The 23682-nt window shown below is 40.8% G+C and overlaps 1 protein-coding gene across 5 annotated transcripts in view; it reads left to right on the top strand.

Moving 5' to 3' along the window:
• The window catches only part of LOC125265725 (transforming growth factor beta-1-induced transcript 1 protein-like), a 176478-nt gene that overhangs the window by 81517 nt on the left and 71279 nt on the right, over window positions 1-23682 (top strand). For all 5 annotated transcript variants that reach the window (XM_048186117.1, XM_048186114.1, XM_048186116.1 and 2 more), the window contains one exon: window positions 2341-2477. In XM_048186117.1, the coding sequence (XP_048042074.1) occupies window positions 2341-2477 (137 nt within the window). The remainder of the gene's footprint in view (window positions 1-2340; window positions 2478-23682) is intronic.

Here is a 23682-nt window from a genome sequence, read left to right as displayed (position 1 = left end):
AGGAGCTGATAATAGTATAGACTGCGCCATAGACCAACTCAAACCTGGTCTAAAGTCTAAAGTCAATGGCGCAATATTTTTTTGTTAGAGCGCGTTGGTAGAAACTGCGCCTCTGGGCGCGTCCACAGTGCACGTTGACTTTGCTTATTACACACAGGGATGCGCATCACACAAACATGCCAAATATTAAAAACAAAAGGATTACAGTGTAAAAGAATATTATTGTGTAGGCTACATAAATATAAAAATGTAATGATGAATAGTCATTGCGTGTATTAGAATTAGGCTACCTATTTTCAATTCAGCCTATTACTACTTATAATGATGAACGAAATTGGCTAATTGAACAATCGTGCCAATACACACACATATATATTAACTGACTCATCGCGCTGAGCTATTTGAAAGCCTGCATCCAACGCAGACGACTGAAAGATTGACTGGCCACTTAACAGGTAATTTCAGCAAAACATCTGATGCCAGAAGACGAGGACACAATCACTGCTAATTCATCCCACGCCTTCTTCACCTCGGGAAGCTTTGGTGGATTCCTGCTTGTCCCGTAGATGATCTGCTCGCGCGCTTTAACTTCGCGCACGAGCAGATCGGTTTCTTTGCTTGAAAAGCGTTCAGCTTTTCCGCCAACAAATTCCGCCATGTAAATAGCAATCCGCCATGGCGTGAGCGCATCTCGCTCTTAAAGGGAATGGGAGATGACACTCTGATTGGTTTATTGAACGTTACGCCCATTACTCATTAAGAGAATAGGGACAACCCATTTCAAAAATGCGCCCCGGCGCACGGACCGTTTTTTCGTCGTTAAAATAGAAAAAGTGGATTTGGACACGCCCTGAGTGCACCTGCGCCGTGCGCTTTACACTTTGCGTTTAGATCGTTAAAATAGGGCCCTTTGTGTTTCCACGTGGGTAACTGTGTGCTAATTGAGTTCAAGCTATGCTGACTTGAGTGAACAATATTGAATGCTAGTGCTTTCTAAATGACAACATGGTGTAGGCAATGAGAATTGAAGGGATTTGTGTCTAGAGTTTTGCAGTGACAGTTCAATAGATCTGATTCATGTGTCAAAACAGGGTAATAGTGTTTATAGTTTAGGGAAATGGGTGTGCTTTTTGATAAATGGCGTTATGGTTTTGAAATTTTAGTTCAAAAGCCTGGTTATAGTGTTTAAGCAATTGAGAAAAACTGTAAATGAAAAATATATATATATTAAAAAAAAAAAAACACCAAAGCATCATCTCTTGGCCTAGCTGGATCTGTCCATAGCACTTCATCCACATCACAGGCGTTGTCCTCTCATGCAAGACAGCAAGGGAAGAATCTTCTTGAATGGTGAATCCATCCTTGCACAGACCCTGCATCAATTAGGTCAGGCCTTCTCTTGAATGAGGCATATCCTGACATTGGGCTGGAGATTGTAAACCTTCCATGCCAAAAAAAAAAAAAAAAAAAAAAAAAAAACCTCAATGGGTTTAAGGAAGGGACAGTATGGTGGGAGGTATTGGAGTGACAATTGTGGATGCTAATGAAACCAGTTTTGGACCAGAGCAGATAGGTGGAAATTTACATTGTCCCATATGACAATGCATCTCATCTGCTCTGCATTCATTTGGTCTTCTGCTGTGACGATTTTGTGTAGTCCTTCTAAAATGTGAATATGTGGGCCGTACTATAAGGGCCTAAGTTGGCATGCTGGTGGAGGACCCCATTCTGCGTGATTGCAACATACATTGTGATGTTACCACCACGTTGTCCCGGGACATTCAAAATAGTTCTGTGGCCAATGATGTTTCTCCCTCTTCTTCTTACTGCAACATTGCCTTCAATTTTGTTGAAGACACAAACTCACCTTTTGCCTTTTTATAGTATTTGCACCTGATTGTTGAGTTTACAGTTAAGCATCTAAGTGTCTGCACACCTGACAGCTGTGTTTGATCAATTGGGTTATAGGCGTGGTATTTTGGAAAGCATTGTCTTGAAATCACAAAGAAGTGACATTATGTTAGATTTCTGTGTCTAATGTAGAGAAGTGTGTTTAGTGTTGTGCAAAACAATGTGTATAGTGTTTTGCAAAAAGTGTGAGGCTGAGAATGTGCTTATAGTTGTGCAAATCTGGGCTAAGGTTTTGCTCTTTGAGTATAGAGTTTCAGTAACTGTTATTTTTAGTTTTAGTGTGTAAGCAATTGTAAAAACTGTAAGTATTGCCTTTAGAATTTGAATATAATTCGAATTTTGCAAATATTTCAGAAAGAATTTCGAATTTAGCTTTTCAGCCATTTTGACAGCCCTAATAGATTGTTTTGTAACTTGTTTTTTTCTCAGTACCGTATGTAAGCCACGCTTCTCACGCACAGAAGACCCTCCTCCTGCTTTCTCCTCTGCCTCGGTTCTGGGAGGGGGGCTGAGTGAACTTGATCACTTACTACAGGAGCTTAATGCCACACAGTTCAACATCGCAGGTGAGTGCTGACTTCTTAGTAAAAAGTTGTTTATTGCATGTATGTAAGGACAGAATATGACCCTACAAGCCCCTGACAGTCATTCATAATCTGTCCTACCTGTAACCCAGATAGCATGTAATTTTCTTATTCTGATTCTGATGTAATCATTGAAACAATGTTGAGTCAGTGTTGATGTGTCAATGCTAATTGCATTGAATTAATGTTACAAAGTGATGTTGCTTCAGTATCACTTTTGCACCCTCAGTTGAGATTTCAACCACAAATCAATGGTCATATTATTGATTCAACATTAAAAAGTTAAATTTTTACAACATCTCTTTTGCACCCTCAGTTACTGTTGAAACAATGTTAATATTTCAACCACAAATCAATGATAATATCATTGAATCAACATAATGAAGTGATCAACACTGAAATTACAGATTTCCTTTTTAAAACACAACCATTGTTTCTGTCCAACTACACATGGTTGATGTATTTCTTTTCTTTCATACTGTGTAATACTGTATTCACAACCACAAATGCTTACAGTAAAAACATAAATATTTTGCTTCCAATCTTGCTTTCGTGTTTATCGTGACATTTTTATGTCTCTCTGACAATTACTTTCAATCTTGTCCAGAAATGTACATAGGAGCTCATGAAAGAAGAGCTTTAGGTTTTGAATAACTCCAAAAATAGAATATTATGGCAAAGGTGTTTGTGATATTTTGAATGCAGTGCTTCATTTTTGCAAGAGATGTGAGGAATTTTACATTTTGTGTGTGAAATTCCTGGATTTTTGTGTAAAGTTTTGAAAAAAAAAGAAGCAAAGTTTTGAAAATGTGTGTAAACAGTTAGAAAAAAAAACTGTAAAAAATAATGTTTGGTAATATTGTGTGGTCAGTGTTACAGTGTGATTAACCTTTCACCCTAGAAACCAGGTCTCTCCACTTATCTTATAGCTGTACTTAATGCATTTAATTATCAGACAAAAATTATTTTTATAGTTTGACTGGAATTTAATTTATATTCCATTTTATTGTGTCTATTTATTTATTTGTCTATTTGTTATTATATGTGTATAGTATATGTATTTGTGTGAATTGTGAGTACTTTATAAATCACTTATGTTGAAACACTGAAAATACAACTGAAATGTAATGTCAAAATAGAACTGTGTTGCCATCTGATGTACCAAGTTTACCCGTTTAATCCCACTATAGTCACAATTGTGACCACAATTTTTCATCACATATTTTCATATTTTGGTGTGGTATTAAAAAGCAACTCTTATTATGAAGCACATGTTCATTTATAATGCAAATGTAACATGTCTGCATGAGTTCTGGGCAGGTGTAACATTATTGGGTAGTTTGGTCATGTGACCACACACATTTATTTCCTGGTACTGCCATCTTAACCACTGGTGTCAAAAGTATTCACATTCATTACTCAAGTAGAAGTATAGATACTAGGGTTTAAAAATACTTCTGTAGAAGTTGAAGTATCAACTCAAGCTTTTTGCTCAAGTAAAAGTGTAAAAGTACTGGTTTCAAAACTACTTAAAGTATAAAAGTAAAAGTAATGTAGGGACAAAAGCTTAGGCCATGTCACAGGGGCCTATTGTGTACTCCACCTATGACTATAATGTTTATAAGAAAATGTTAATGTTGAAAAATTTGGGATGCACTAGGCTACCCGTTTCAACCCATATGCCCATTGAAAATGAACACATTTTAGTACAATGCAAATACATTAAAGCATCATATATGTGTACTACTGAGCATTAACATGTGTTTCATGGAGTGGAAGATATGATGACTAGTTGCCTATAAGTATTGTAATGGTGCAAAAAGTCAAACTTCAGAGGCATTAATAACTTTTATTGGAATGTAATCTGTGAGGGCAACAGACAAGAAAATTGCGGGTAGTTTTGGTGTACCCAGGGCAGGCTTAGTAACAATCAGGGCTTGACATTAACACCCGCCAACCCGTCAAATGCGGGTAGATTTCAGCTGTTTCAGTTCACACCGCACCGACAAACGTCAACAAACTCGTCTGTTGGAGTTTGTTGGATAGGTGTTGCCGTTGGTCGGAGTCTGTTTTTACCAGACTGAACATGTTTAATCGGCGTTTGTTTTGGTCGTCTGAGCATCCAACAAACGGCAACAAACTCTGACATAATCTGACCTGTTCACAAACCGATGCCATGACGATGAGGCAAGTCCCCTGCAAAGACTGTTTGATCGTGCCCGCACCTCACGCACACACAACAACAACAAAAAAAACAGTTTAAAAACAGTTAAAAAAAAACATATAAAAGGGATAAAGAGAGAGTAATAACACCATGAGAGCAACACAGGTTTATCTTCAGTTTCGTTTTAAATGAATTCGTTTTGGCTTGTTTAGCTACATGGTTGTATATGACTATGGGTCACATAAATAAAAAAGATCGCGCTAAAAAAAAGTTTAAAAACCGGTGTATACCGGTTATTTACTTATTTATTCAAACGTCTCTCTACTGAACTACCTAGCTTAAAGGTGCTCTAAGCGATCCTGGCTGGAGTAAATTTCTGTTGACGTTCGAAGTGTTGTCAAACAAAACAGAGGCTAACTAGACCCTCCCTCCTCCTCCTCCTCCTCCTCCTCCCCCTCCCCTCCGTGCTTCCTGAAACAGCCATGAACGCACATTTAAAATCATTCTTGTCGGTTATTGGCTGGAGCATGTTTATTATGTTAAGTGGTCCAGGCTGCACTAGTTTGTTTTTGTTGTCGTTTTTGGAGCTTGTGGCAACTATAGAGACTGCGTTTTTTTTACAGTGTGTTCAGGGGACAGGCAGCTAGCGGATAGTGAGGAGATGTTTGCTGTATGTGACAAAAAATGTTTTGGCCTAAAAATGTGTGACATCGCTTAGAGCACCTTTAATTTGCGGAGGACGAAGAGAAAGCACCCGTTTGATAGCCTAAATGAGCCAGTAGTGGAGAAATAATTACTTTTAAGAAATGATCTTTTTTGAGTAATGACCCCCAACACTGGCTATGTCCTTCTTGCTGGAGTGTGACGTTATTTGTGACATGTGCAGGTGCGATGGATCGCGTACAAACCAATAGGGTGTCAGAATGGTATATGTTTATACTTCTCATCCAACCACAATCAAATTCACTCTATCCGGATTGCACGATTTATCTGGATAGTTTTTTTTTTTTTTCCCAAGCCGGAATGAAAACAAGCCGAAATGAAATAGGAGTAACGAGGCTATTTTTAAAATGTAAGGAGTAAAAAGTACAGATAATTGCATGAAAACGTAAGGAGTAGAAGTAAAAAGTTGGCTGAAAAATAATTACTCCAGTAAAGTATAGATACCTGAAATTTCTATTTAAGTAAGATAACGAAGTATTTGTACTTTGTTACTTGACACCTCTGATCTTAACACAATGATGACATTAAAGCTCAGAAATGACAATTAAGTTTTCTAAGTTTATTTTTGAATAGCTCATAAATTTTTTGCACACATCATCATAAAAGGGTTATCTATACATATTGAAATTATATTAATACATGGTTTCTTCTGTTGTCAGACTGCAGATAAATGAAGATCACAATTGTGACTGGTGGTATAACACAGGGATCTATGTCCCCTGTATGTTATTCTCATAAACTCTGTTTCAGACTGACCATACGTCAAGTTTTGGATTTACTTGATCCTTGGTGACCTTGGTGTCTGTCTGTCTGTCTGTAGGTCTATCTATCTATTTATCTATCTATCTATCTATCTATCTATCTATCTATCTGTCTGTCTGTCTGTCTGTCTATCTATCTATCTATCTATCTATCTATCTATCTACTCTATATTGCCAAAAGTTTTGGGACGCCTGCCTTTACGTGCACATGAACTTTAATGACATCCCATTCTTAATCCGTAGGGGTTAAAATGGAGTTGGCCCACCCTTTGCAGCCATAACAGCTTCATCTCTTCTGGGAAGGCTTTCCACAAGGTTTAGAAGTGTGTTTATGGGAATTCTAGACCATTCTTCTAGAAGCGCATTTTTGAGGTCAGGCAGTGATGTTGGACGAGAAGGCCTGGCTCGCAGTCTCCACTCTAATTCATCCCAAAGGTGTTCTATCGGGTTGAGGTCCAGGACTCTGTGCAGGCCAGTCAAGTTCCTCCACACCAAACTTGCTCATCCATGTCTTTATGGACCTTGCTTTGTGCACTGCTGCGCAGTCATGTTGGAACAAGAAGGGGCCATCCCCAAAATGTTCCCACAAAGTTGGGAGCATGAAATCGTTCTTTCACTGGAACTAAGGGGCCAAACCCAACACCTGAAAAACAACCCCACACCATAATCCCCCCTCCACCAAACTTTACACTTTGCACAATGCAGTCAGGCAAGTACCGTTCTCCTGGCAACCGCCAAACCAAGACTCATTCATCCGATTGCCAGACAGAGAAGTGTGATTTATCACTCCAAAGAACACGTCTCCACTGCTCTAGAGTCCAATGGCGGCGTGTTTTACACCACTGCATCTGACTCTTTGCATTGCACTTGGTGATGTAAGGCTTGGATGCAGCTGCTCGGCCATGGAAACCCATTCCATGAAGCTCTCTACGCACTTTTCTTGAGCTAATCTGAAGGCCACACAAAGTTTGGAGATCTGTAGCTATTGACTCTGCAGAAAGTTGGCGACTTCTGCGCACTGTGTGCCTCAGCATCCGCTGACCCTGTTCTGTGATTTTACATGGCCTACCGCTTTGTGGCTGAGTTGCTGTTGTTCCCAATTGCTTCCACTTTGTTATGATACCACTAACAGTTGACCATGGAATATTTAGTAGTGAGGAAATTTCACAAATGGAATTATTGCACAGGTGGCTATCTATCTATCTATCTATTAGAGGTGTGACAAGACGGGTATCTCACGAGACGAGACGAGACTCAAGATTGAGTTCACGAGATGAGACGAGACAAGATTTTTACACAGTATTTTTAAGAAATCCTCGATGGCGAAACACATGACTAGAAAAAAATATTCTGCAGGTGTATTTGAAATGTTTTAACTATCTTCTTGTAATGAATGTCATCATCTTGTAATGAATGTCATTTCAGTTCTACTTTGAGTATGAATTATCATATGCAGTAAAAGACAACAATACTCAAGTACTGTAAAAGGTTTTGCCACTAACTCAACTGAATGACTTCTCTTCTGTATGATTTCAGTCTCTTCAGACCTTACTGTACATGATTTATGAGCTTCTACAACTTTTGACCTCCTAACTGAACTCCTTTTCACAAACTTATCATAGAAATAAAAAAACAGTATAAATAAAAATGTTAACACTTTACAGTAAGGTCTCATTTATTAACATTAATGTATTAACCAACATCAACTAACAATAAGCAATATATTAATCTTTGTTTATGTTCGTTAATAAAAATAGTAATTCATTGTTAGTTCATGATAGTTCACAGTGCATTAACTTATGTTAACAAATGAAACCTTATTGTTTGTGATTAATAAGATTAAGAGAAATCTGTTATTCATTTTTATGGTAACACTTAACAATAAGTGCAACCATAATCACACTCTCTCAATATTCAAAGTGTAAATAAGACCAAATTTTTCTTTGATACAGAGCTAAGAGATGGTTACAACAACACTGCCCAGCCTAAAATAGCTTTCATATTGAGAGATATCTGTATTCATCAGGGAGCCGCTTTCAAAATGCGGGGTATTGAAATCGCATTTGAATGCGCACTCGCGTTTACTTTCACTTTCGCGATTTTCACATACTCTGTAAATATGGAGCGGCGGCGACTGTCTGTCTGTCCTTATTTATTGTGTTATTTATTTATTTCAGTTTATAATGATTTGTAATAACTACCTTTCAATTTCCTATAATTTCTGTCATTTTGTCATCATTTTATTAAATTATTTGTGCCATACTGCTACATAGGAATGCTATTTTGTCCTTTTTGAAACTGAGCCAGACCATGTTTATTTCTTTATTAATGGAATAAAATGCTAATTTCAGAAATAGAAAAAGCATTACAACCTTTAAAAATAAAATTAACTTCAGTAGTCTGATATCATTATAACTACAAATGGTCCAACAATTCAGGTTTTACATCAGACTACTGCCTCTGTTCCTTTGTGTTCTCTGAAATCTGAAAAAGAAAGCATGATGTTATCTAAGAATTCAGTCAATTCAGTTGTCAAACATACAGTCACATTCAAGAATGTTAATATACTAAACACAATATGATTCACTTTTTTTTTTAAAAACTGCTCAACACAAAATATTATAACTATGATTATAGAATCATTAAACTATTTATGAAATCTCTTTTTCTAAAATCTACTAATACTTCAATATCAAAAGAAAGCACTATGGTAGGGGTTGTTCAATTTTTATCTCCAGCCCTAATTAAATACACCTAAACCAGCTAATCAATGTCATTAGGATCAATGAAAACCTCCAGGCAGGTGTGTAGGAGCTAAACATGTTGAGGAATAAACACCTCTGGGGTCCGTTCTTCGTATCTTGCTTAATACATCTGAGATGATTTGACAGAATACCAGATCTTCTAATCGTGATAACTGAATGTCTGGGTTACTATTGTAACCCCCATTCCCTGAAGGAGGGAATGGAGACATTATGTTGATACTGGTGTAATGGGGTCTCGCTTGGGAGCCCTATCACCTCCAAGTGGTATAAAACGAGCCAAAGGGAATTGGCTAGTGAGATTTACATGCCGAGCCACATCCCCGGCATCCGGGTATAAATAGGACCGGCATACTCACTTCCATTCATATTTTGCTGAGGAGCCAAGATAGGTACCCGACCATTCAGCGGTGACTCAGGGCTATGGCAAGGGGATGTAAAGTCTCCATTCCCTCCTTCAGGGAATGGGGGTTACAATAGTAACCCAGATGTTCCCATTCAGTCAGTCATGTTTCGACGTTACGTCGATACTGACGTAATGGGGTCCATTGGAAAATGCCATAGCAACTGAACCACGTTACGAGTGTTAGGGAAGCTGCAGCGTGCCCAACGCAAGTGTTACCACATAGTCGTAACCTTCCACCGTCCGGAATAAGCCCAAGGAAGTCTTCCATACCGGTGGGATGGAGCGGACAGGGCATTACTCAGGGGATGGTCGAAGCTGCTGTTCCTTACCCCTGGGGAAGAGTGCTTCGGGATTCGATTCCCACGTTTTTCAGCCATGACCAAAACGCCAGGGAAGCGTTCCCAGGAGGATACCAGGTCCACTCTGAGATTATAAAACCTCACAAATGTGTTTGGTGTCGCCCAGCCCACAGCTCTGCAGATGTCTGCCATAGAGGCGCCGTGCGCCAACGCCCAGGAGGAACCAAAACCCCGAGTGGAGTGAGCTCTCACCCCAAGGGGGCACGGCTCGCCTTGGGACTGATATGCCAAGGCGATGGCATCCACTATCCAGTGGGCCAACCTCTGTTTGGAGACAGGATTTCCCTTCTGCTGACCTCCAAAGCAGACAAAGAGCAGCTCAGAGCTTCTGAAGCTCTACTTGCAGTCCACGTAAACGCGCAGAGCGCGAACGGGACACAGCAACGCCAGGGCTGGGTTTGCCTCCTCCAGGGACCTTCAAGGTGGAGGGGGACAGCCTCCGCTCCAAGCCATCTTGAAGGGAGGAAAGCACAGAGCTGACCGGGCATTTTCGAGGGTCTTCCCGATGGGAAGAACACCACTCAGGGAAGAGACTACCGCTGGCGGTTGGCCACTTAAGTCGGCGCAACTAACAAGACCTGCTCCTGGTCATCCCTGACCAGGTATGAAAAAAAAATAGTATGAATGGAAGTGAGTATGCCAGTCCTATTTATACCCGGATGCCAGGGGTGTGGCCCGGCATGTAAATCTCACTGGCCAATTCTCATTGGCTCGTTTTGTACCACTTGGAGGTGATAAGGCTCCCAAACGAGACCCCATAACGTCAGTATCATCGTAACGTCGAACGTGACTGACTGAATGGGAACTCTGGCTAATTTGGTTCTTCAAATGATTTTGCGGATTGGATTAAAATATCTTGTGTTCCTCAAAATGAGCAGATGTATCGATACTCGAAACCATGATCAGCAATGCAGCGACTGGCTAGTGTCAAGACAGCAATGTATTGATATCATATAATTAAAAAGACACCTGATGAATTTCTGGACCTTTACAAGAAAACAGCCAAGCAACCAAAATGACATAAAAATTATAATGGATAAATCAAATGTGCACTCTTTCTTTTTACATGATTCCCAATTATTTAGGCTATATTCACGATTTATAGTAGGCTATTTGTACAGGCTTTACATTTTTATTTTGATGTTGTAATTAGCAATTCATTTAATTTTACCTTTGAAGCTGATTTGTTATGTGACAGCATTAATTTAAGTTTCTTAAGGGTCAAGATCAAGTTATCTGCATCACCTGCGCTGCATCAAGCCACTCCCATAATAATCGTTGTGGTTCAAATTAATGCACGCAAGGAATAGACTGTACATCATGTGTGTGAGACTCCAGTAAAATTATTCAGTAATTATTCCCACATGAATAAATCTCCCAACAAGTAAAACTGGCTGTGTCTATATTATGATAGATACTTCTCCCTTATAAGCGTGCAAACACACATCACCCAGAGCAAGAGCAAGAGCACACCCATAAATACGCTTCGTTCATGTTACGGAAGCCGAGAGATTTTTCAACAATGTCACCAAAGAAGTGTGTTTTTGGTTGTGAAGTAAAGATAACCTTTTCCAGCTTCCCAAAGAACCCAGCATTAAGGGAACAGTGGATGCAGTTTGTTTTTCCGGGGCAGCAACAGAGTTGTGCAATTTATAATGATGTCGCAGCATGCAGACGATCTCTACGCAAAAGCTGATTCTTTAGCTCTGCCCACGGCAGGCACGCCTCCAGGAGCTCGGCTTTTTTTTTGGAAAGAGTCAGTACAGCGTATTTGTCTTTTATAAAAATGATAAAAACTAAAGACTTTTTGGAGATATGAAGGATGCAATACTACTATTTAGCTATATCAAGATTAACATGAGATTGGCAGAAACTGTGATTGTTATGTACCCTTTAAAGCTATAATATGTACATTTTTCACTGCTAGAGGTTGCCTGTTAGCTTGATGACGCCAAGTTTGAGCATGGAATCTTGGGAAATGTCGTCTTCACCTCACAGCCAGTGGAAAAGAAATCAGGTTCATGTATGAGTTTATTAACATTACTATGGTATGAAGCAGTGCAGGGCCAAGTGATGTTGGAGCTGAATGAGTCCGCTGGAGAGATTGCTAATGAGAGCCAAATGTAACACATGTCTCGTGAGCAGCGGAACTTTTATTTTGCTGCAGTCACTGGTGCCGCTTCTTCCAGGCAAGCATATGTGGTAACACAGTGCTGTTTATCATATTAGATACATTTGACTGTGTTAAAAATGTTATGACGTTACTCTGTGCCTTTGCTCGGCGGCTGCTGTGAGAGACTTGTTGCACACTGCAGTAAGCTAGATTGATTTTAGGATATAATAGTAAATGCTGGGTGTTACAATAGGACCAGCCAGGAGACAGAAGATAGGTTAACAGGTAGTTTATTGAACACAAGCAGAGTATTAGGATGACAACAGGTGAGTAAACAGATGCAAGTTCATGACTGATGAATGATATGAAGAATGACTACGTTTACATGGACAGCAGTAATCTAATTACTGACCTTATTCTGAATAAGACAATAATATGATTAAGGTGTTTACATGAGTTGCTTTTAGAATATTCCATTCATGTTCCCATTTTACATGTTATAGAACATAGATCGATTAATGGCAAACGTCATTACGTCCCCACAGCACGTTGTCCGACATTCTCTACAGAATTTCACGTATCACGCCACACAGTTCGTGCCATATACAGTTTTGGGCGTTTTCATTTTTAATCTTACGAAAGCTTCAAGTGCAGTTAATTATTTGACATGCAATACGTGCAAATATATATACGGAGCCCACACATGACATGCAAGAATAAATAAATAAATTGTGTGCATGATTTACTAATTCGTTCCCTCGATTTATACATAGAGGGAACAAATTAGTAAATCTTTCGCACGATTTAGCCCAGGCTACTATTTATTTTCCCTCTCATGTGAGGGGCTCTGTAAATGGTCAACGGTGGATACAAATTCTCCAGCATCAGGCCTCCTGTACTTTAATTCGGCAACTTTTATTCATGCCACCGCGACAAACTCAGAGGTACTGGATGAGAGATGAGGTGAGAGGAATTTGATTTGTGGCTTCTTGTTTGACGCTTGCTCTCTTGTTTGCCGTCAAAACGGTTGACCACTGCCGTGTGTGTATTATGTGTCCTGTGGCAAAATGTGGCGAAAACTCCCACATGACGTTAATAGTGTGATTAAGGTGTGTACATGTCTATAATGCACTCCAATAATGCGACTAAAATAGTAATACTCCACCTGTCTTAATTCGATTTGTGTTTACTTCGAGTATGACTTTAGTCGGATTAAGGTAATAAAACATCGCTGTTTACATGGTCCTTTGTTAATCAGAGTATTGGCTTAATCGTATTAATATCGGATTACTGCTGTCCATGTAAACGTAGTCAGTGACCACAGTCCTTTTGTGGTTGCAGAGTGACAATGGAGAATGATACTTGCTGAATGGAGTAGATGACGTCATACAACACTTCACACCAGATAGAAGACGAGGAGAGGAGCTTGGGTACACGGAGTACAGGTAAGTAGCAAGAGGAGTCCTTGAGGTAAGCATTCAGGTAAGTCCTTTGATGTAAACGAGACCGGACAATGTGACTGTGTGTGAGTGTGTCTTAAGTAGTGCTGGTGATGAGTGTGCTGATGAGGTGCAGTGACGGTGATTAGTATTCCGGGGATGGTGTGCTCTGTGATTGGAGGGTGCTGGAGCCTGGCGTGTCTGTGACAGTACCCCCCCCCCAACACGGAGTACAGATGTACCCCCCAAGCCCCCCCCCACCCCCACCCGAAGAAGCTGGATGCAGCAGGGGAAGTAGATGGTTGGATATATCCCTGAGCCAATGCCTCCTCGATGTAATCCACCATGGCCTTCTCCTCCGGGATGGATAAGGGGTAAATTTTACCCCTTGGCACTGACTCACCCGGAAGCAGGTCGATGGCGCAGTCCCATGGCCGGTGTGGAGGCAGCTTGGAGGCTCTCTTGGGGCAGAATACGTCGCTGAAGGGGGCGTAACAGGACGGGATGTCCACAGATCGTTTCTCGAGGGGACTCTCAACGGATGTGGCACAGACTGGAAGAATGTTGGAGCGAGGAGACTTGGGAACAGGCAGGTCAGAGAAACACTCGGGAAAGCAGGTTTCGCCCCACTTCAGGATTTCTCCAGGTGTTCCAAGAGAGGATGGGGTTATGTTGCTGCAACCACGGGCGCCCTAGTATCACGTCAGCGGTGGAACCCTCCAGAACCAGCAGTTGAATGTACTCGTGATGCAGCACTCCGACTTGTAGATGCACAGGTTTTGTGATGCGGCTGACTCGTCTATTACTCACAGGTCTGCCTGTTATTGAGTGGATCTGGTAAGTGGTCGGCGTGCTCTTGGTCTTGAAGTTGAGCTGATGACAGAGGGTGCCAGAGATTAAATTTCCCGCTGACCCAGAATCGATGAGGGCGGATACTGGAAGACAACATCGGCAGCAGTAAGAGTTATAGTCGTGGTGAGTGGCTTTTGCGTCTGGAGAGTAGAGATAATGGCACTCACCATGGGGCGTGGAGGACGTGTAGGGCACGAGGAGAGTACATGCCCTGGTAATCCGCAATAAAGGCATAAATTCTGGGTCAGCCTTCTCTGTCTTTCAGTTGGAGTCAGCCGTGATGATTCCACTTGCTTGGGTTCTTGGGCTGGTTCTGGAGTGCTGACGGATTCTGGCTGGCAGAGGAAGGGGTTGTGGAGGCTCTGACCCTGGTGCTCTTCGAGACAGGACTGCATACGAGTGGTGAAGCGTATTGACAGCTGAATGAAACCTTCGAGCCCGATGGTATCCTTGTATGCAGCGAGATGCAACTGCACTCAAGGATCCAGTCCTTGACGGTATGACGTCAGCAGCGCTTGTTCGTTCCATCCACTCCGAGCAGCGAGAGTTCTGAACTGCAGAGCATATTCATTAACAGACAACTTTCCTTGTTTCAAGTTATACAGTTTCTCACCGATAGAAGAATCCCAAGATGGTTTTCCAAACACTTCCCGGAAGTCACGGGGTTGTTTTGCAACCAGATGGAATCGGCCCACTGTAAAGCTTTGCTAGAAAGTTGTGAAATGATGAACGCTACCTTAGAGTAGTCAGTGGGGAACAGGTGCGGTTGCATCTCCAGGGTCAGAGAGACTTGCAGGAGGAATCCATTGCAGTCCTCCGCCGAACCAGAGTAGGGCGCCGGTTTGGCCATGGGACTGGTGAACGTGGGCGGTGAGGAAGAGGTGACGGTGGATGCGGAAGTGATGGCGGGAGCTGGAGCGGGCGGTGGCGTTTGTGATGGTGGTTGCACATTGAAAGTGCGACGAAACGCGTCCACCAAATCCTGGAAAGGATCCGATTGACTCATGCTTGTGTTCTGCTGTTTTGGTCCGGTCTTCTGTTACAATAGGACCAGCCAGGAGACAGAAGATAGGTTAACAGGTAGTTTATTGAACACAAGCAGAGTATTAGGATGACAACAGGTGAGTAAACAGATGCAAGTTCGTGACTGATGAATGATATGAAGAATGACACAGTCCTTTTGTGGTTGCAGAGTGACAATGGAGAATGATACTTGCTGAATGAAGTAGATGACTTCAGACAACACTTCACACCAGATAGAAGACGAGGAGAGGAGCTTGGGTACACAGAGTACAGGTAAGTAGCAAGAGGAGTCCTTGAGGTAAGCATTCAGGTAAATCCTTTGATGCAAACGAGACCAGACAATGTGACTGTGTGTGAGTGTGTCTTAAGTAGTGCTGGTGATGAGTGTGCTGATGAGGTGCAAGTGACGGTGATTGTATTCCGGGGATGGTGCGCGCTGTGATTGGAGGGTGCTGGAGCCTGGCGTGTCTGTGACACTGAGTTGCTTGTGTTGATAAATGGCATGTAATTAATTTTAAAACATATTGTATGATGGAGAAAATGCTGTATTATATAAGTGTTTTTTGGATATTTTACTGCAAAAATCATCGAATCCTGTTTACATGAAATAAGCCTGCTCCCGAGCAGGTTTGAGTTTACGGACCTGTTGCTATGACAGCAAGTCTAGTAGTGTTCTGCAGAGATACATACCTGCATAATTTTGTGTTCATCGATTACAAATCACTGTTAGTTCGATGCCACTGTCTCCACCCATGTCTGCTGTCAGCTTTCATCAAAATTTCAATGCTGATCCAACACACTTTAAACATTGAAATTTCAATCTCAACCAAAATGATGGTTTGGATCAAAACTCAACATTGTATCAATGTCACCATGCTAGCTGGGAATTTACACAAAGATAGTAGCATACATTATGTACACTGTGCACAGTATCCAAATTATCTTGAAAATACACATGACCAGTTACATTTGCTTGCACTCAACTAACTTTGCAGACTGCCAAAAGTTGGGTTCAAAAACAAAATAAAAACTTTTCCTTTTTGAAATTATAATTGGATTCCACTTGCTAAATTAAACGTGAGGCGATATTGTTTGGTCAATGTAATAATGTAACAAAGTAACAATGCAGTTACTATTTATCACTGTACAGGATTGTTTCACATCTGTTTTCAGAAATAGTACCTAGATAGCAAGCAATTATTGAAACGATGTTGAGTCAATATTGATGTGTCAACGCTTATTGCATTAAATAAATGTTACAAAGTGATGTTGATTCAATATCAATTTTGCACCTGCAATTAATGTTGAAACAATGTTGAGATTTCAACAAAAATCCATGGTAATGTCATTGAATCAATGTTATAAGTGTTGTTGGTTCAATATCACTTTTGCACCCACGATTAATGTTGAAACAAAGGTAAGATTTCAATAAAAAAAAAAAAAACTATGGTAATGTCACTGAATCAACGTTACACTATGACTGATTCTACATCACCGCTGTTGAATCAATATTGAAATTAACAAAAATAATCAATAATCTCAATCCTCAGTCACCAGACCAGTCACCTTAGCACACTACATTTCCCATCATCCTCTCTGACTACCACCTTTGCACACTCAACAGTCACCTCACCTGTCTGTCATCAGCCTCATCAGTTCCTCCATAAAAGCCAGCACTCCTCGGTTCACCTTCGTTTGGTCTCATCGTTCAGCACTGAACATCTACCTGGCTACTTTTTATATGGATTACTTACCTGTTCATCGAACTGTCCCATCCTTCATCTTCTTCAGTTTTCTGTGCAGTGCTGAATTCCTCAACCCTTTTGAGACTTTTTTCAAAAGCCTAGCGACAAATTTAGCAACCTCTTGGACAAACCTTATCTAGATTCCATGACTCGCCCACTGGTCTATATTTATATTACACACAGTATGACATCTAGCGACATTTAGCGACCAGTTTTAGCTACTTTCAACTGAAAGCAATTAGCAACACTGCTTCTGTGTGTCATCGTCTGCCAGTCTTCAGTCCACCAGTCACTTCTCTTGTCTGCCTGCAACAGATATCACTCACATCCCAGTATCACCATCACAATCTGCAATCCAGAGACTTACCTGCTAACTTCCTGTTTGTTATTCAATAAACTATGTTTGGATTTAACTTTTGTCTGTATTCTTCTGTTCTATGACAATGTTAATGTTGTTGAATTAATGTTAAACTGTAATGTTAATTCTGCATCACAGCTGTTGAATCATTGGTAATATTGTTGAATTGATGTTACAATGTGATGATTCTAAATTGAGATTATTTTAACAAAGCTAGGGAGAAACACATTCAGGTAATCAAACAAACAGCACAAGAGGAAGCTGGTATATATATGGTATATATATGTAGCCGTCCCTCATCTCTGTCCTGTGACAGTTTCATAGCATCCCTCGATCACCCCATTTCCTTAGTCTTGGCTGGTTTCTATCCCAGTCAAGGAGCGGGAGTACTCTAGGTTTGTGCCAAATTCAGATATCAGATTTCATGTACTTGTGAACTTGTGAAAATACTTTTGTTAAAACTTTAAAAATATAACTTAAACATAATTTCAACATAAATAAATCTTGCAATATGATGTGCCCAGAGTTAAGTTTGAAACAAAATTAATATTTCAACTACACTTCAGTGGTAAAACTTTTTAAATTAATGTACTGCAACTATACTGCAAACCCGAATAAGTTGGCAAAACTAAAAAAAAAAAATTGCCTCAAAATTTTTAAGTTAAGAAATTCAAAGTTTAAGCAAGCAGAACTGGCAGATTTTTGTTTTGCATGCATTTTAATTGTTCTTAACTTAAAATGTTTGAGTACACTAACATACATTAAACTTAAAATTATCATGTAACCTCAGTGTGAACATTTTTATTAGTGTAAACTTATCTAGCTATAACAAGTTAATTCAGAAAATGCCAACTTGCTAATTTACTAACATGTTAACAACAGCATGGTATAGCACTTAATGAGTACAGCAATATAAAGCATTTAACATGCTTGCTCTCAAACCAAGCTGCATGCACCACTTGTCACCATGATGGTAACTCTCCAAAAACCACATTAACAGAAACTCTTCTAAATTAGCATAACAAAACATTAATCACTACTAAATGTCCCACTTTACATTAATCTCAGTGGTGTAGTCCTAAAAAAATAAGTGGTGTGCTATTACCCAAACAACAAAAACAATGTAAACATGACAGTAAATGTGATTTTTGTTGTTCACTAGTAACATGTTTCATTAACAACAAATAAATACAGTGCATTCTAAAATTGGTTGCCATTTTTAATGCTTTACAGTTTGACTATTATTTAAACATGCTGCTTTGGAATTATATTCACTGTGAAAAATGATATATCTGAAATTAAAGTTTCATTTTCTTCAAAAGGGTATTAAAAAAATCCAATTATTCAATTATTCAATTATTCAAAATTATGGCCGAATTTATTAACATTATAAAAATGTGGTCACAAACAAACAAAAACAGTAGTCAGGCTGAATGAAAATTTAAACCACTCTCTGTCGGTAGGTGGTGCTTATGAAGCAGCAGAAATAGAGCTGTTTCCCCGGTAACCTCTGTAAACTCAGTTTTATATTATTTACGCACATGTGATCATTTTCCATTATCATAGCATTTGTTGTGAAAAATAGCAACCTACACACAGCCTATAGAAACAACAGAAGATGTCACAGGTGTAATATAAATCTAGTGAAAATATATTCCCTTAATAGATTATAAATTCTACAAGTTAGCCAAATTTACCATAATTACTACAATAAAACTATATAAATTCTAGTAAGGGTGGGTCATGAATAGTTTAAAAGCTCCCTAACAATGGTTGGAGCAGGATGTTTGTCCTCTTTTCAGTCTTTTGTTCATTTTGTTCATCAGTCTAGATCACGTTTGACTTTCTCTATAGTGTTTTAAAGTGTTTAACTCTCAATAGAATTCAAATGGATCGCATATTTTATCATCAGTGTTGGGATGGCTCATGGGAATCAATCTTATCACACGTTTGGAGTGTGATAAGATTCAGAGTAACAGCCTTTATGTTTATGATTCCCGCACCACTAATGCATTAAATAAACAAGGCTTCAGTTGCGCTGATGGTCTTTTCAGTTCATACGGGAACTTAGCGCTTATAAAAGCTCTGAATGTATGATGTAGGCTATATAATTAATTAATAGTCTTATTTACTCACTACCATATTTCTCGTGCCGTGTCCGCTGCAGTGAGAGAAATGCGCTCAATGCACCGCTTAAAACACAGAGTGGCTTTGATCGGAGATCTCACGCTGCAGCGCGAACACGCACTGTCAAGCCTGTTTTTTTAGCCGATGATGAGCGGGAAAAGGTAGAATGACAGAAGTGCTCATGCACCAATTACAACAAAGAATCGCGAGTTTACACAACAGCATTATACTCACAGTTAAAGGGGAAGCTAACAGGACAATATTTTATGGACTTTCGAAGCAAAAAACAAGTGGGTATACGCAAATACTGATCCTTAGAAGTCGTAATTCGCAAACAGCCCTGAGCAAAAAGTAAGCATACGGTGTATGCGTGCGTATCACCCCGACTACACCACTGATTAATCTTGCACAAAAAAAAAAAAATTATATAACACTTAATTTGAGCATTTACTCTCCCTTTCGCATGCCATGGGCATCCCAGCCCAGTTTCAGTTAAACAAAAGTTCATCTAAATTAAAGGTGACCTATTATGCCCTGTTTAACAAGATGTAAAATAAGTCTCTGATGTCCCCAGAGTGTGTATGTGAAGTTTTAGCTCAAAATACCCCACAGATAATTTTTATAGCATGTTAAAATGGCTACTTTTAGTGGTTGAGCAAAAACGAGCTGTGTCAGTGCGGTCCCTTTAAATGCAAATGAGCTGCTGCGATCGGGCCAAGAGGGCGGAGCTTCAAGAGCTCATTCTCCGGTGACAGGATTCAGTCAGGACCTACAGTCTATGGTCAAGACGCACTATAATGTAAGAAGCTGCAAATATATGCTGCATGGAGATAGAACAGGTATAGTTTAGTTCAATTACGGTTATAACTTATATTGTCTTCTTGTTTTAATCTACTATATTAGTACAGGCCTGTTGTACCGTCCGAATGATGGCCAAAACTTTACCGATGAGTTTTATGACGTTTATTGTACTTAACAGAAAAGATGAACCGTCTGTTTTCACTCTAGAAAATCACTGTAAGAGCTTAATAAAACATTGCAAGTGTGCATCAAAATATTATCCATAAACTCTCTCTCTCTGTTTCCCTTGTATTATCATCACCAACATAGCAAATAACACAGAAACACTCGTTACAACTAACAGTAAACGAATAAAGACCTTATGCCTTTCGGGTGGTGCTTGATAAACTTTATACCCGTAAATAAGCTCAGATGAACTGTAATAAAGTGCCCTCTTACCTTCATTACTGCCATATAGTATCACTCTGGAGACTGTAAGCTGGATCACGAACAGTTTTTACTTGTATATCCTTGAGTAGCATATTTTTAGCACAGTCTCTGTTTTGTATTGTCTCTTTGTATTGATATTCATTCACTAAGCAGTCCGGTGTGAAATCGCGCAGACATAAACGAATTTCGGCAGAACTGAGGGAGCATTTTCCTGGAAAACCAAGTTAATCCACCTCGTTTTCAGCAGCTCAGATTTAGGTAGTAAATGAAGAGAGCTATGTGGATTAATCCATCCAGCTACAGAACACCTAAAACGCTTGGGAGACATTCTCGTCAGTGCAGCAATGGCGGACTCGCTGTGAACGCGCTCAGGGCGGGTCTATGTTCAAACGTCAGTGTCAGTCAACACTGTGGGCGGGGCATGTGGCTTTTGTGACGTCACACTGCCAGGGATCTGGAAACGGCTTGTTCTGAGACACTGCTTATGATTTATGGGGATTAAAAAAAAAAGGAGTGGGTGGATTTTTATCACAATAGGGTGGTTGTGTACACACACTGCCAACACACATTTATGTCCAAACACCATGGAAAAGTGAATTTTGCATAATAGGTCCCCTTTAAAAGAAATAAGTGGAGAAAAAAAAAGAAAAACTAAAAACAATGAAACAATTCCATTAGTACCACTTGCCTGAATGATTGGTACTTCCCAGCCCATCGTGCTGGCTCATCAGGACAGTCTGACCCAGATATGCGATTCAGTTCACCAGGCACTCGCCCAGATTCAGTGGCATTCTATTTACCTCCTTGGCAGAGAAAAACGCCCCTGTCCTGCATGTGGAGATTGCAGTCCTCCTGGCGAAGGATGGAATAGGGCCTGTCTCTCCATCCGAGATGAAGAACGGTTTCTACAGCCCTTACTTCATCATACAGAAAAAAGACAGAGGGATGAGACCAATCCTAGACCTCCACCTGGCCCTGCACAGGCTCCCATTCAAAATGTTAATGCAGAAGCACATTCTCACTTGCGTTAAGCAGGATTGCGTCAGCAGGATTTGTTTGCGGCAATAGACCTGAAAGATGTGTCTTTCCATGTCTTGATTCTACCTCGACGTAGACCATTTCTTTGCTTTGCTTGTAAGGGTCAAGCATATCAATTCAAGGTCATCCCCTTCAGGCTGTCCCTATCACCTCACATCTTCACAAAAGTAACGGAGGATGCTCTTGCACCATTAAGGGAAGACGACTGGCTCATTCTAGTTCACTCTCGAGATCTGCTGTGCACACACAGGGACCTGGTGCTCAGACACCTCAGCCGATTGGGGCTTCAGGTCAACTGAGAAAAGAGCAAGTTCTCCCCAGTGCAGAGCAGCTCTTTTCTTGTTATGGAGTTGGACTCGGTAAGCATGACAAGCCTCCAAGTCGGGCTGGGGAGCTGTATGCAATGGGCCTGCAGCTTCGGGCTCTTGGAAGAGACCTCAACTGCAATGGCACATCAATTGCCTTGAATTGCTGGCAGTACTGCTTGCTATGCTAAGGTTTTGACCACTGATCCAGGGCAGGCATTTGTTGGTCAGGTCAGACAATACAGCGACTGTGGCGTATATAAATCACTAAGGCAGGTTACGCTCACGTCCACCCTGAAAGTGAATGTAGCTTCTATAGCAGCACATCATGGTTCCTCAGAGATGCTAAGAGATTGAATCCTCCAAAGCCATGCCTTATTTCCTCATTGGACCTGTCTGTAGCCTTACTGGGCCTACAGAGAGCCCCATTTGAGCTGCTTGAGTCTGTTGAGATTGATGCCCTCTCTTTGAAGACAGCACTCCTGACGGTGCACACCTCCATCAAGAGTGTTGTGGACCTGCAGGTATTCTCTGTCAGCAAAACATGCCTTGAGTTCAGTCTGGCATACTCTCACGTAATCCTGAGACCCCGACCAAGCTTCGTGCCCAAAATTCCTATCACCCCTTTCAGGGATCAGGTGGTGAACTTGCAAGGACTTGCAACCTCTTTAACAGACATCTGCATAGCTGCAGGGTGGGTGACACCTAATACCTTTGTGAGGTTTTGTAATTTCAGGGTTGAGCCAGTTTCGCCCAGCATGTTGATAGGTACAAACAGATAAAACTGCGGGCAACTGGCTGGGTGTACCACTTGCACACAGTGCCTTTCCCCTCCCGGAGTTGATAACGTGCACTTTTCTGTCTACTTGAGCTCCCTAGGATGGTGAAACCTGGGTATATAATTTGATTAGCACCCTACGGCAGTCGTATTCAGCAGAGGAATTCAATGCCAGGCTCAGTACTCATGATACATACCCCTCTGGTCAGCCCGTATACCGAGATAGGTGCTCCATATGTAGTGATTCCCTGTCAGTCATAACATATGAAGTATTGTTCACGATACAGCTTCCCTAACAGTTATCCTATGTCTTCTTCTAGGCAGTACTTTATCTCTGCTGCCAGTCACCTTGTTTGTAGGTCTTATCTAGTAGCTCCCCCCTCTCAGGTTGGACCTACCCCAGTGACACATGTGGTATTTCCTGAGATGTGCTTCCACATATTAAACTCCATAAGGGTAGGATGTGGTCTCCATAGTGTAGGATGGATGTGATGTAGATGTTTTTCCTTAAAAAAAAGAAGAAGAAGAACAACAGAAAAGGTCAAAAGGAAATCCAGCTGAAGCTACCTATTGTCACAGACACGTCAGGTTCCCCTCACTCCCTTACCCACGCACTCAATCACCAGCCTACTGATCACCGCCAACTGTGACTCATAAGCACTGCAATTACCACCACTACAAAACCACCACACTCACACACACTCACTGTCCGGTCTCGTTTGCACTACAATCCATGTATGCTTACCTTAAGGACTCCAATCGCCATACTTACCTGTTCCAGTCGTCTCCTCCATCTCCTTCGTCTCCAATTCTCCTCGTGTGCCTACCTGCCTGTGTGTGTGAGTGTCTCTGCCATCATCCTCCAGCGCCGAACTCCATCCGCATCTGCAACACATTGCAAGGACAGTATCACGCTCTCTTCATCTTCCAAGAACTGTTTATTCACCCATTCATATCCTATAACTCTGCTGTTTGACAATAAACCTGCTTACATTGCTTTTATG

The sequence above is a fragment of the Megalobrama amblycephala genome, linkage group LG3 (assembly GCF_018812025.1).
Source record: "Megalobrama amblycephala isolate DHTTF-2021 linkage group LG3, ASM1881202v1, whole genome shotgun sequence".
NCBI classification, from domain to species: domain Eukaryota; kingdom Metazoa; phylum Chordata; class Actinopteri; order Cypriniformes; family Xenocyprididae; genus Megalobrama; species Megalobrama amblycephala.
This window is presented reverse-complemented; position numbering and strand designations above follow the sequence as displayed.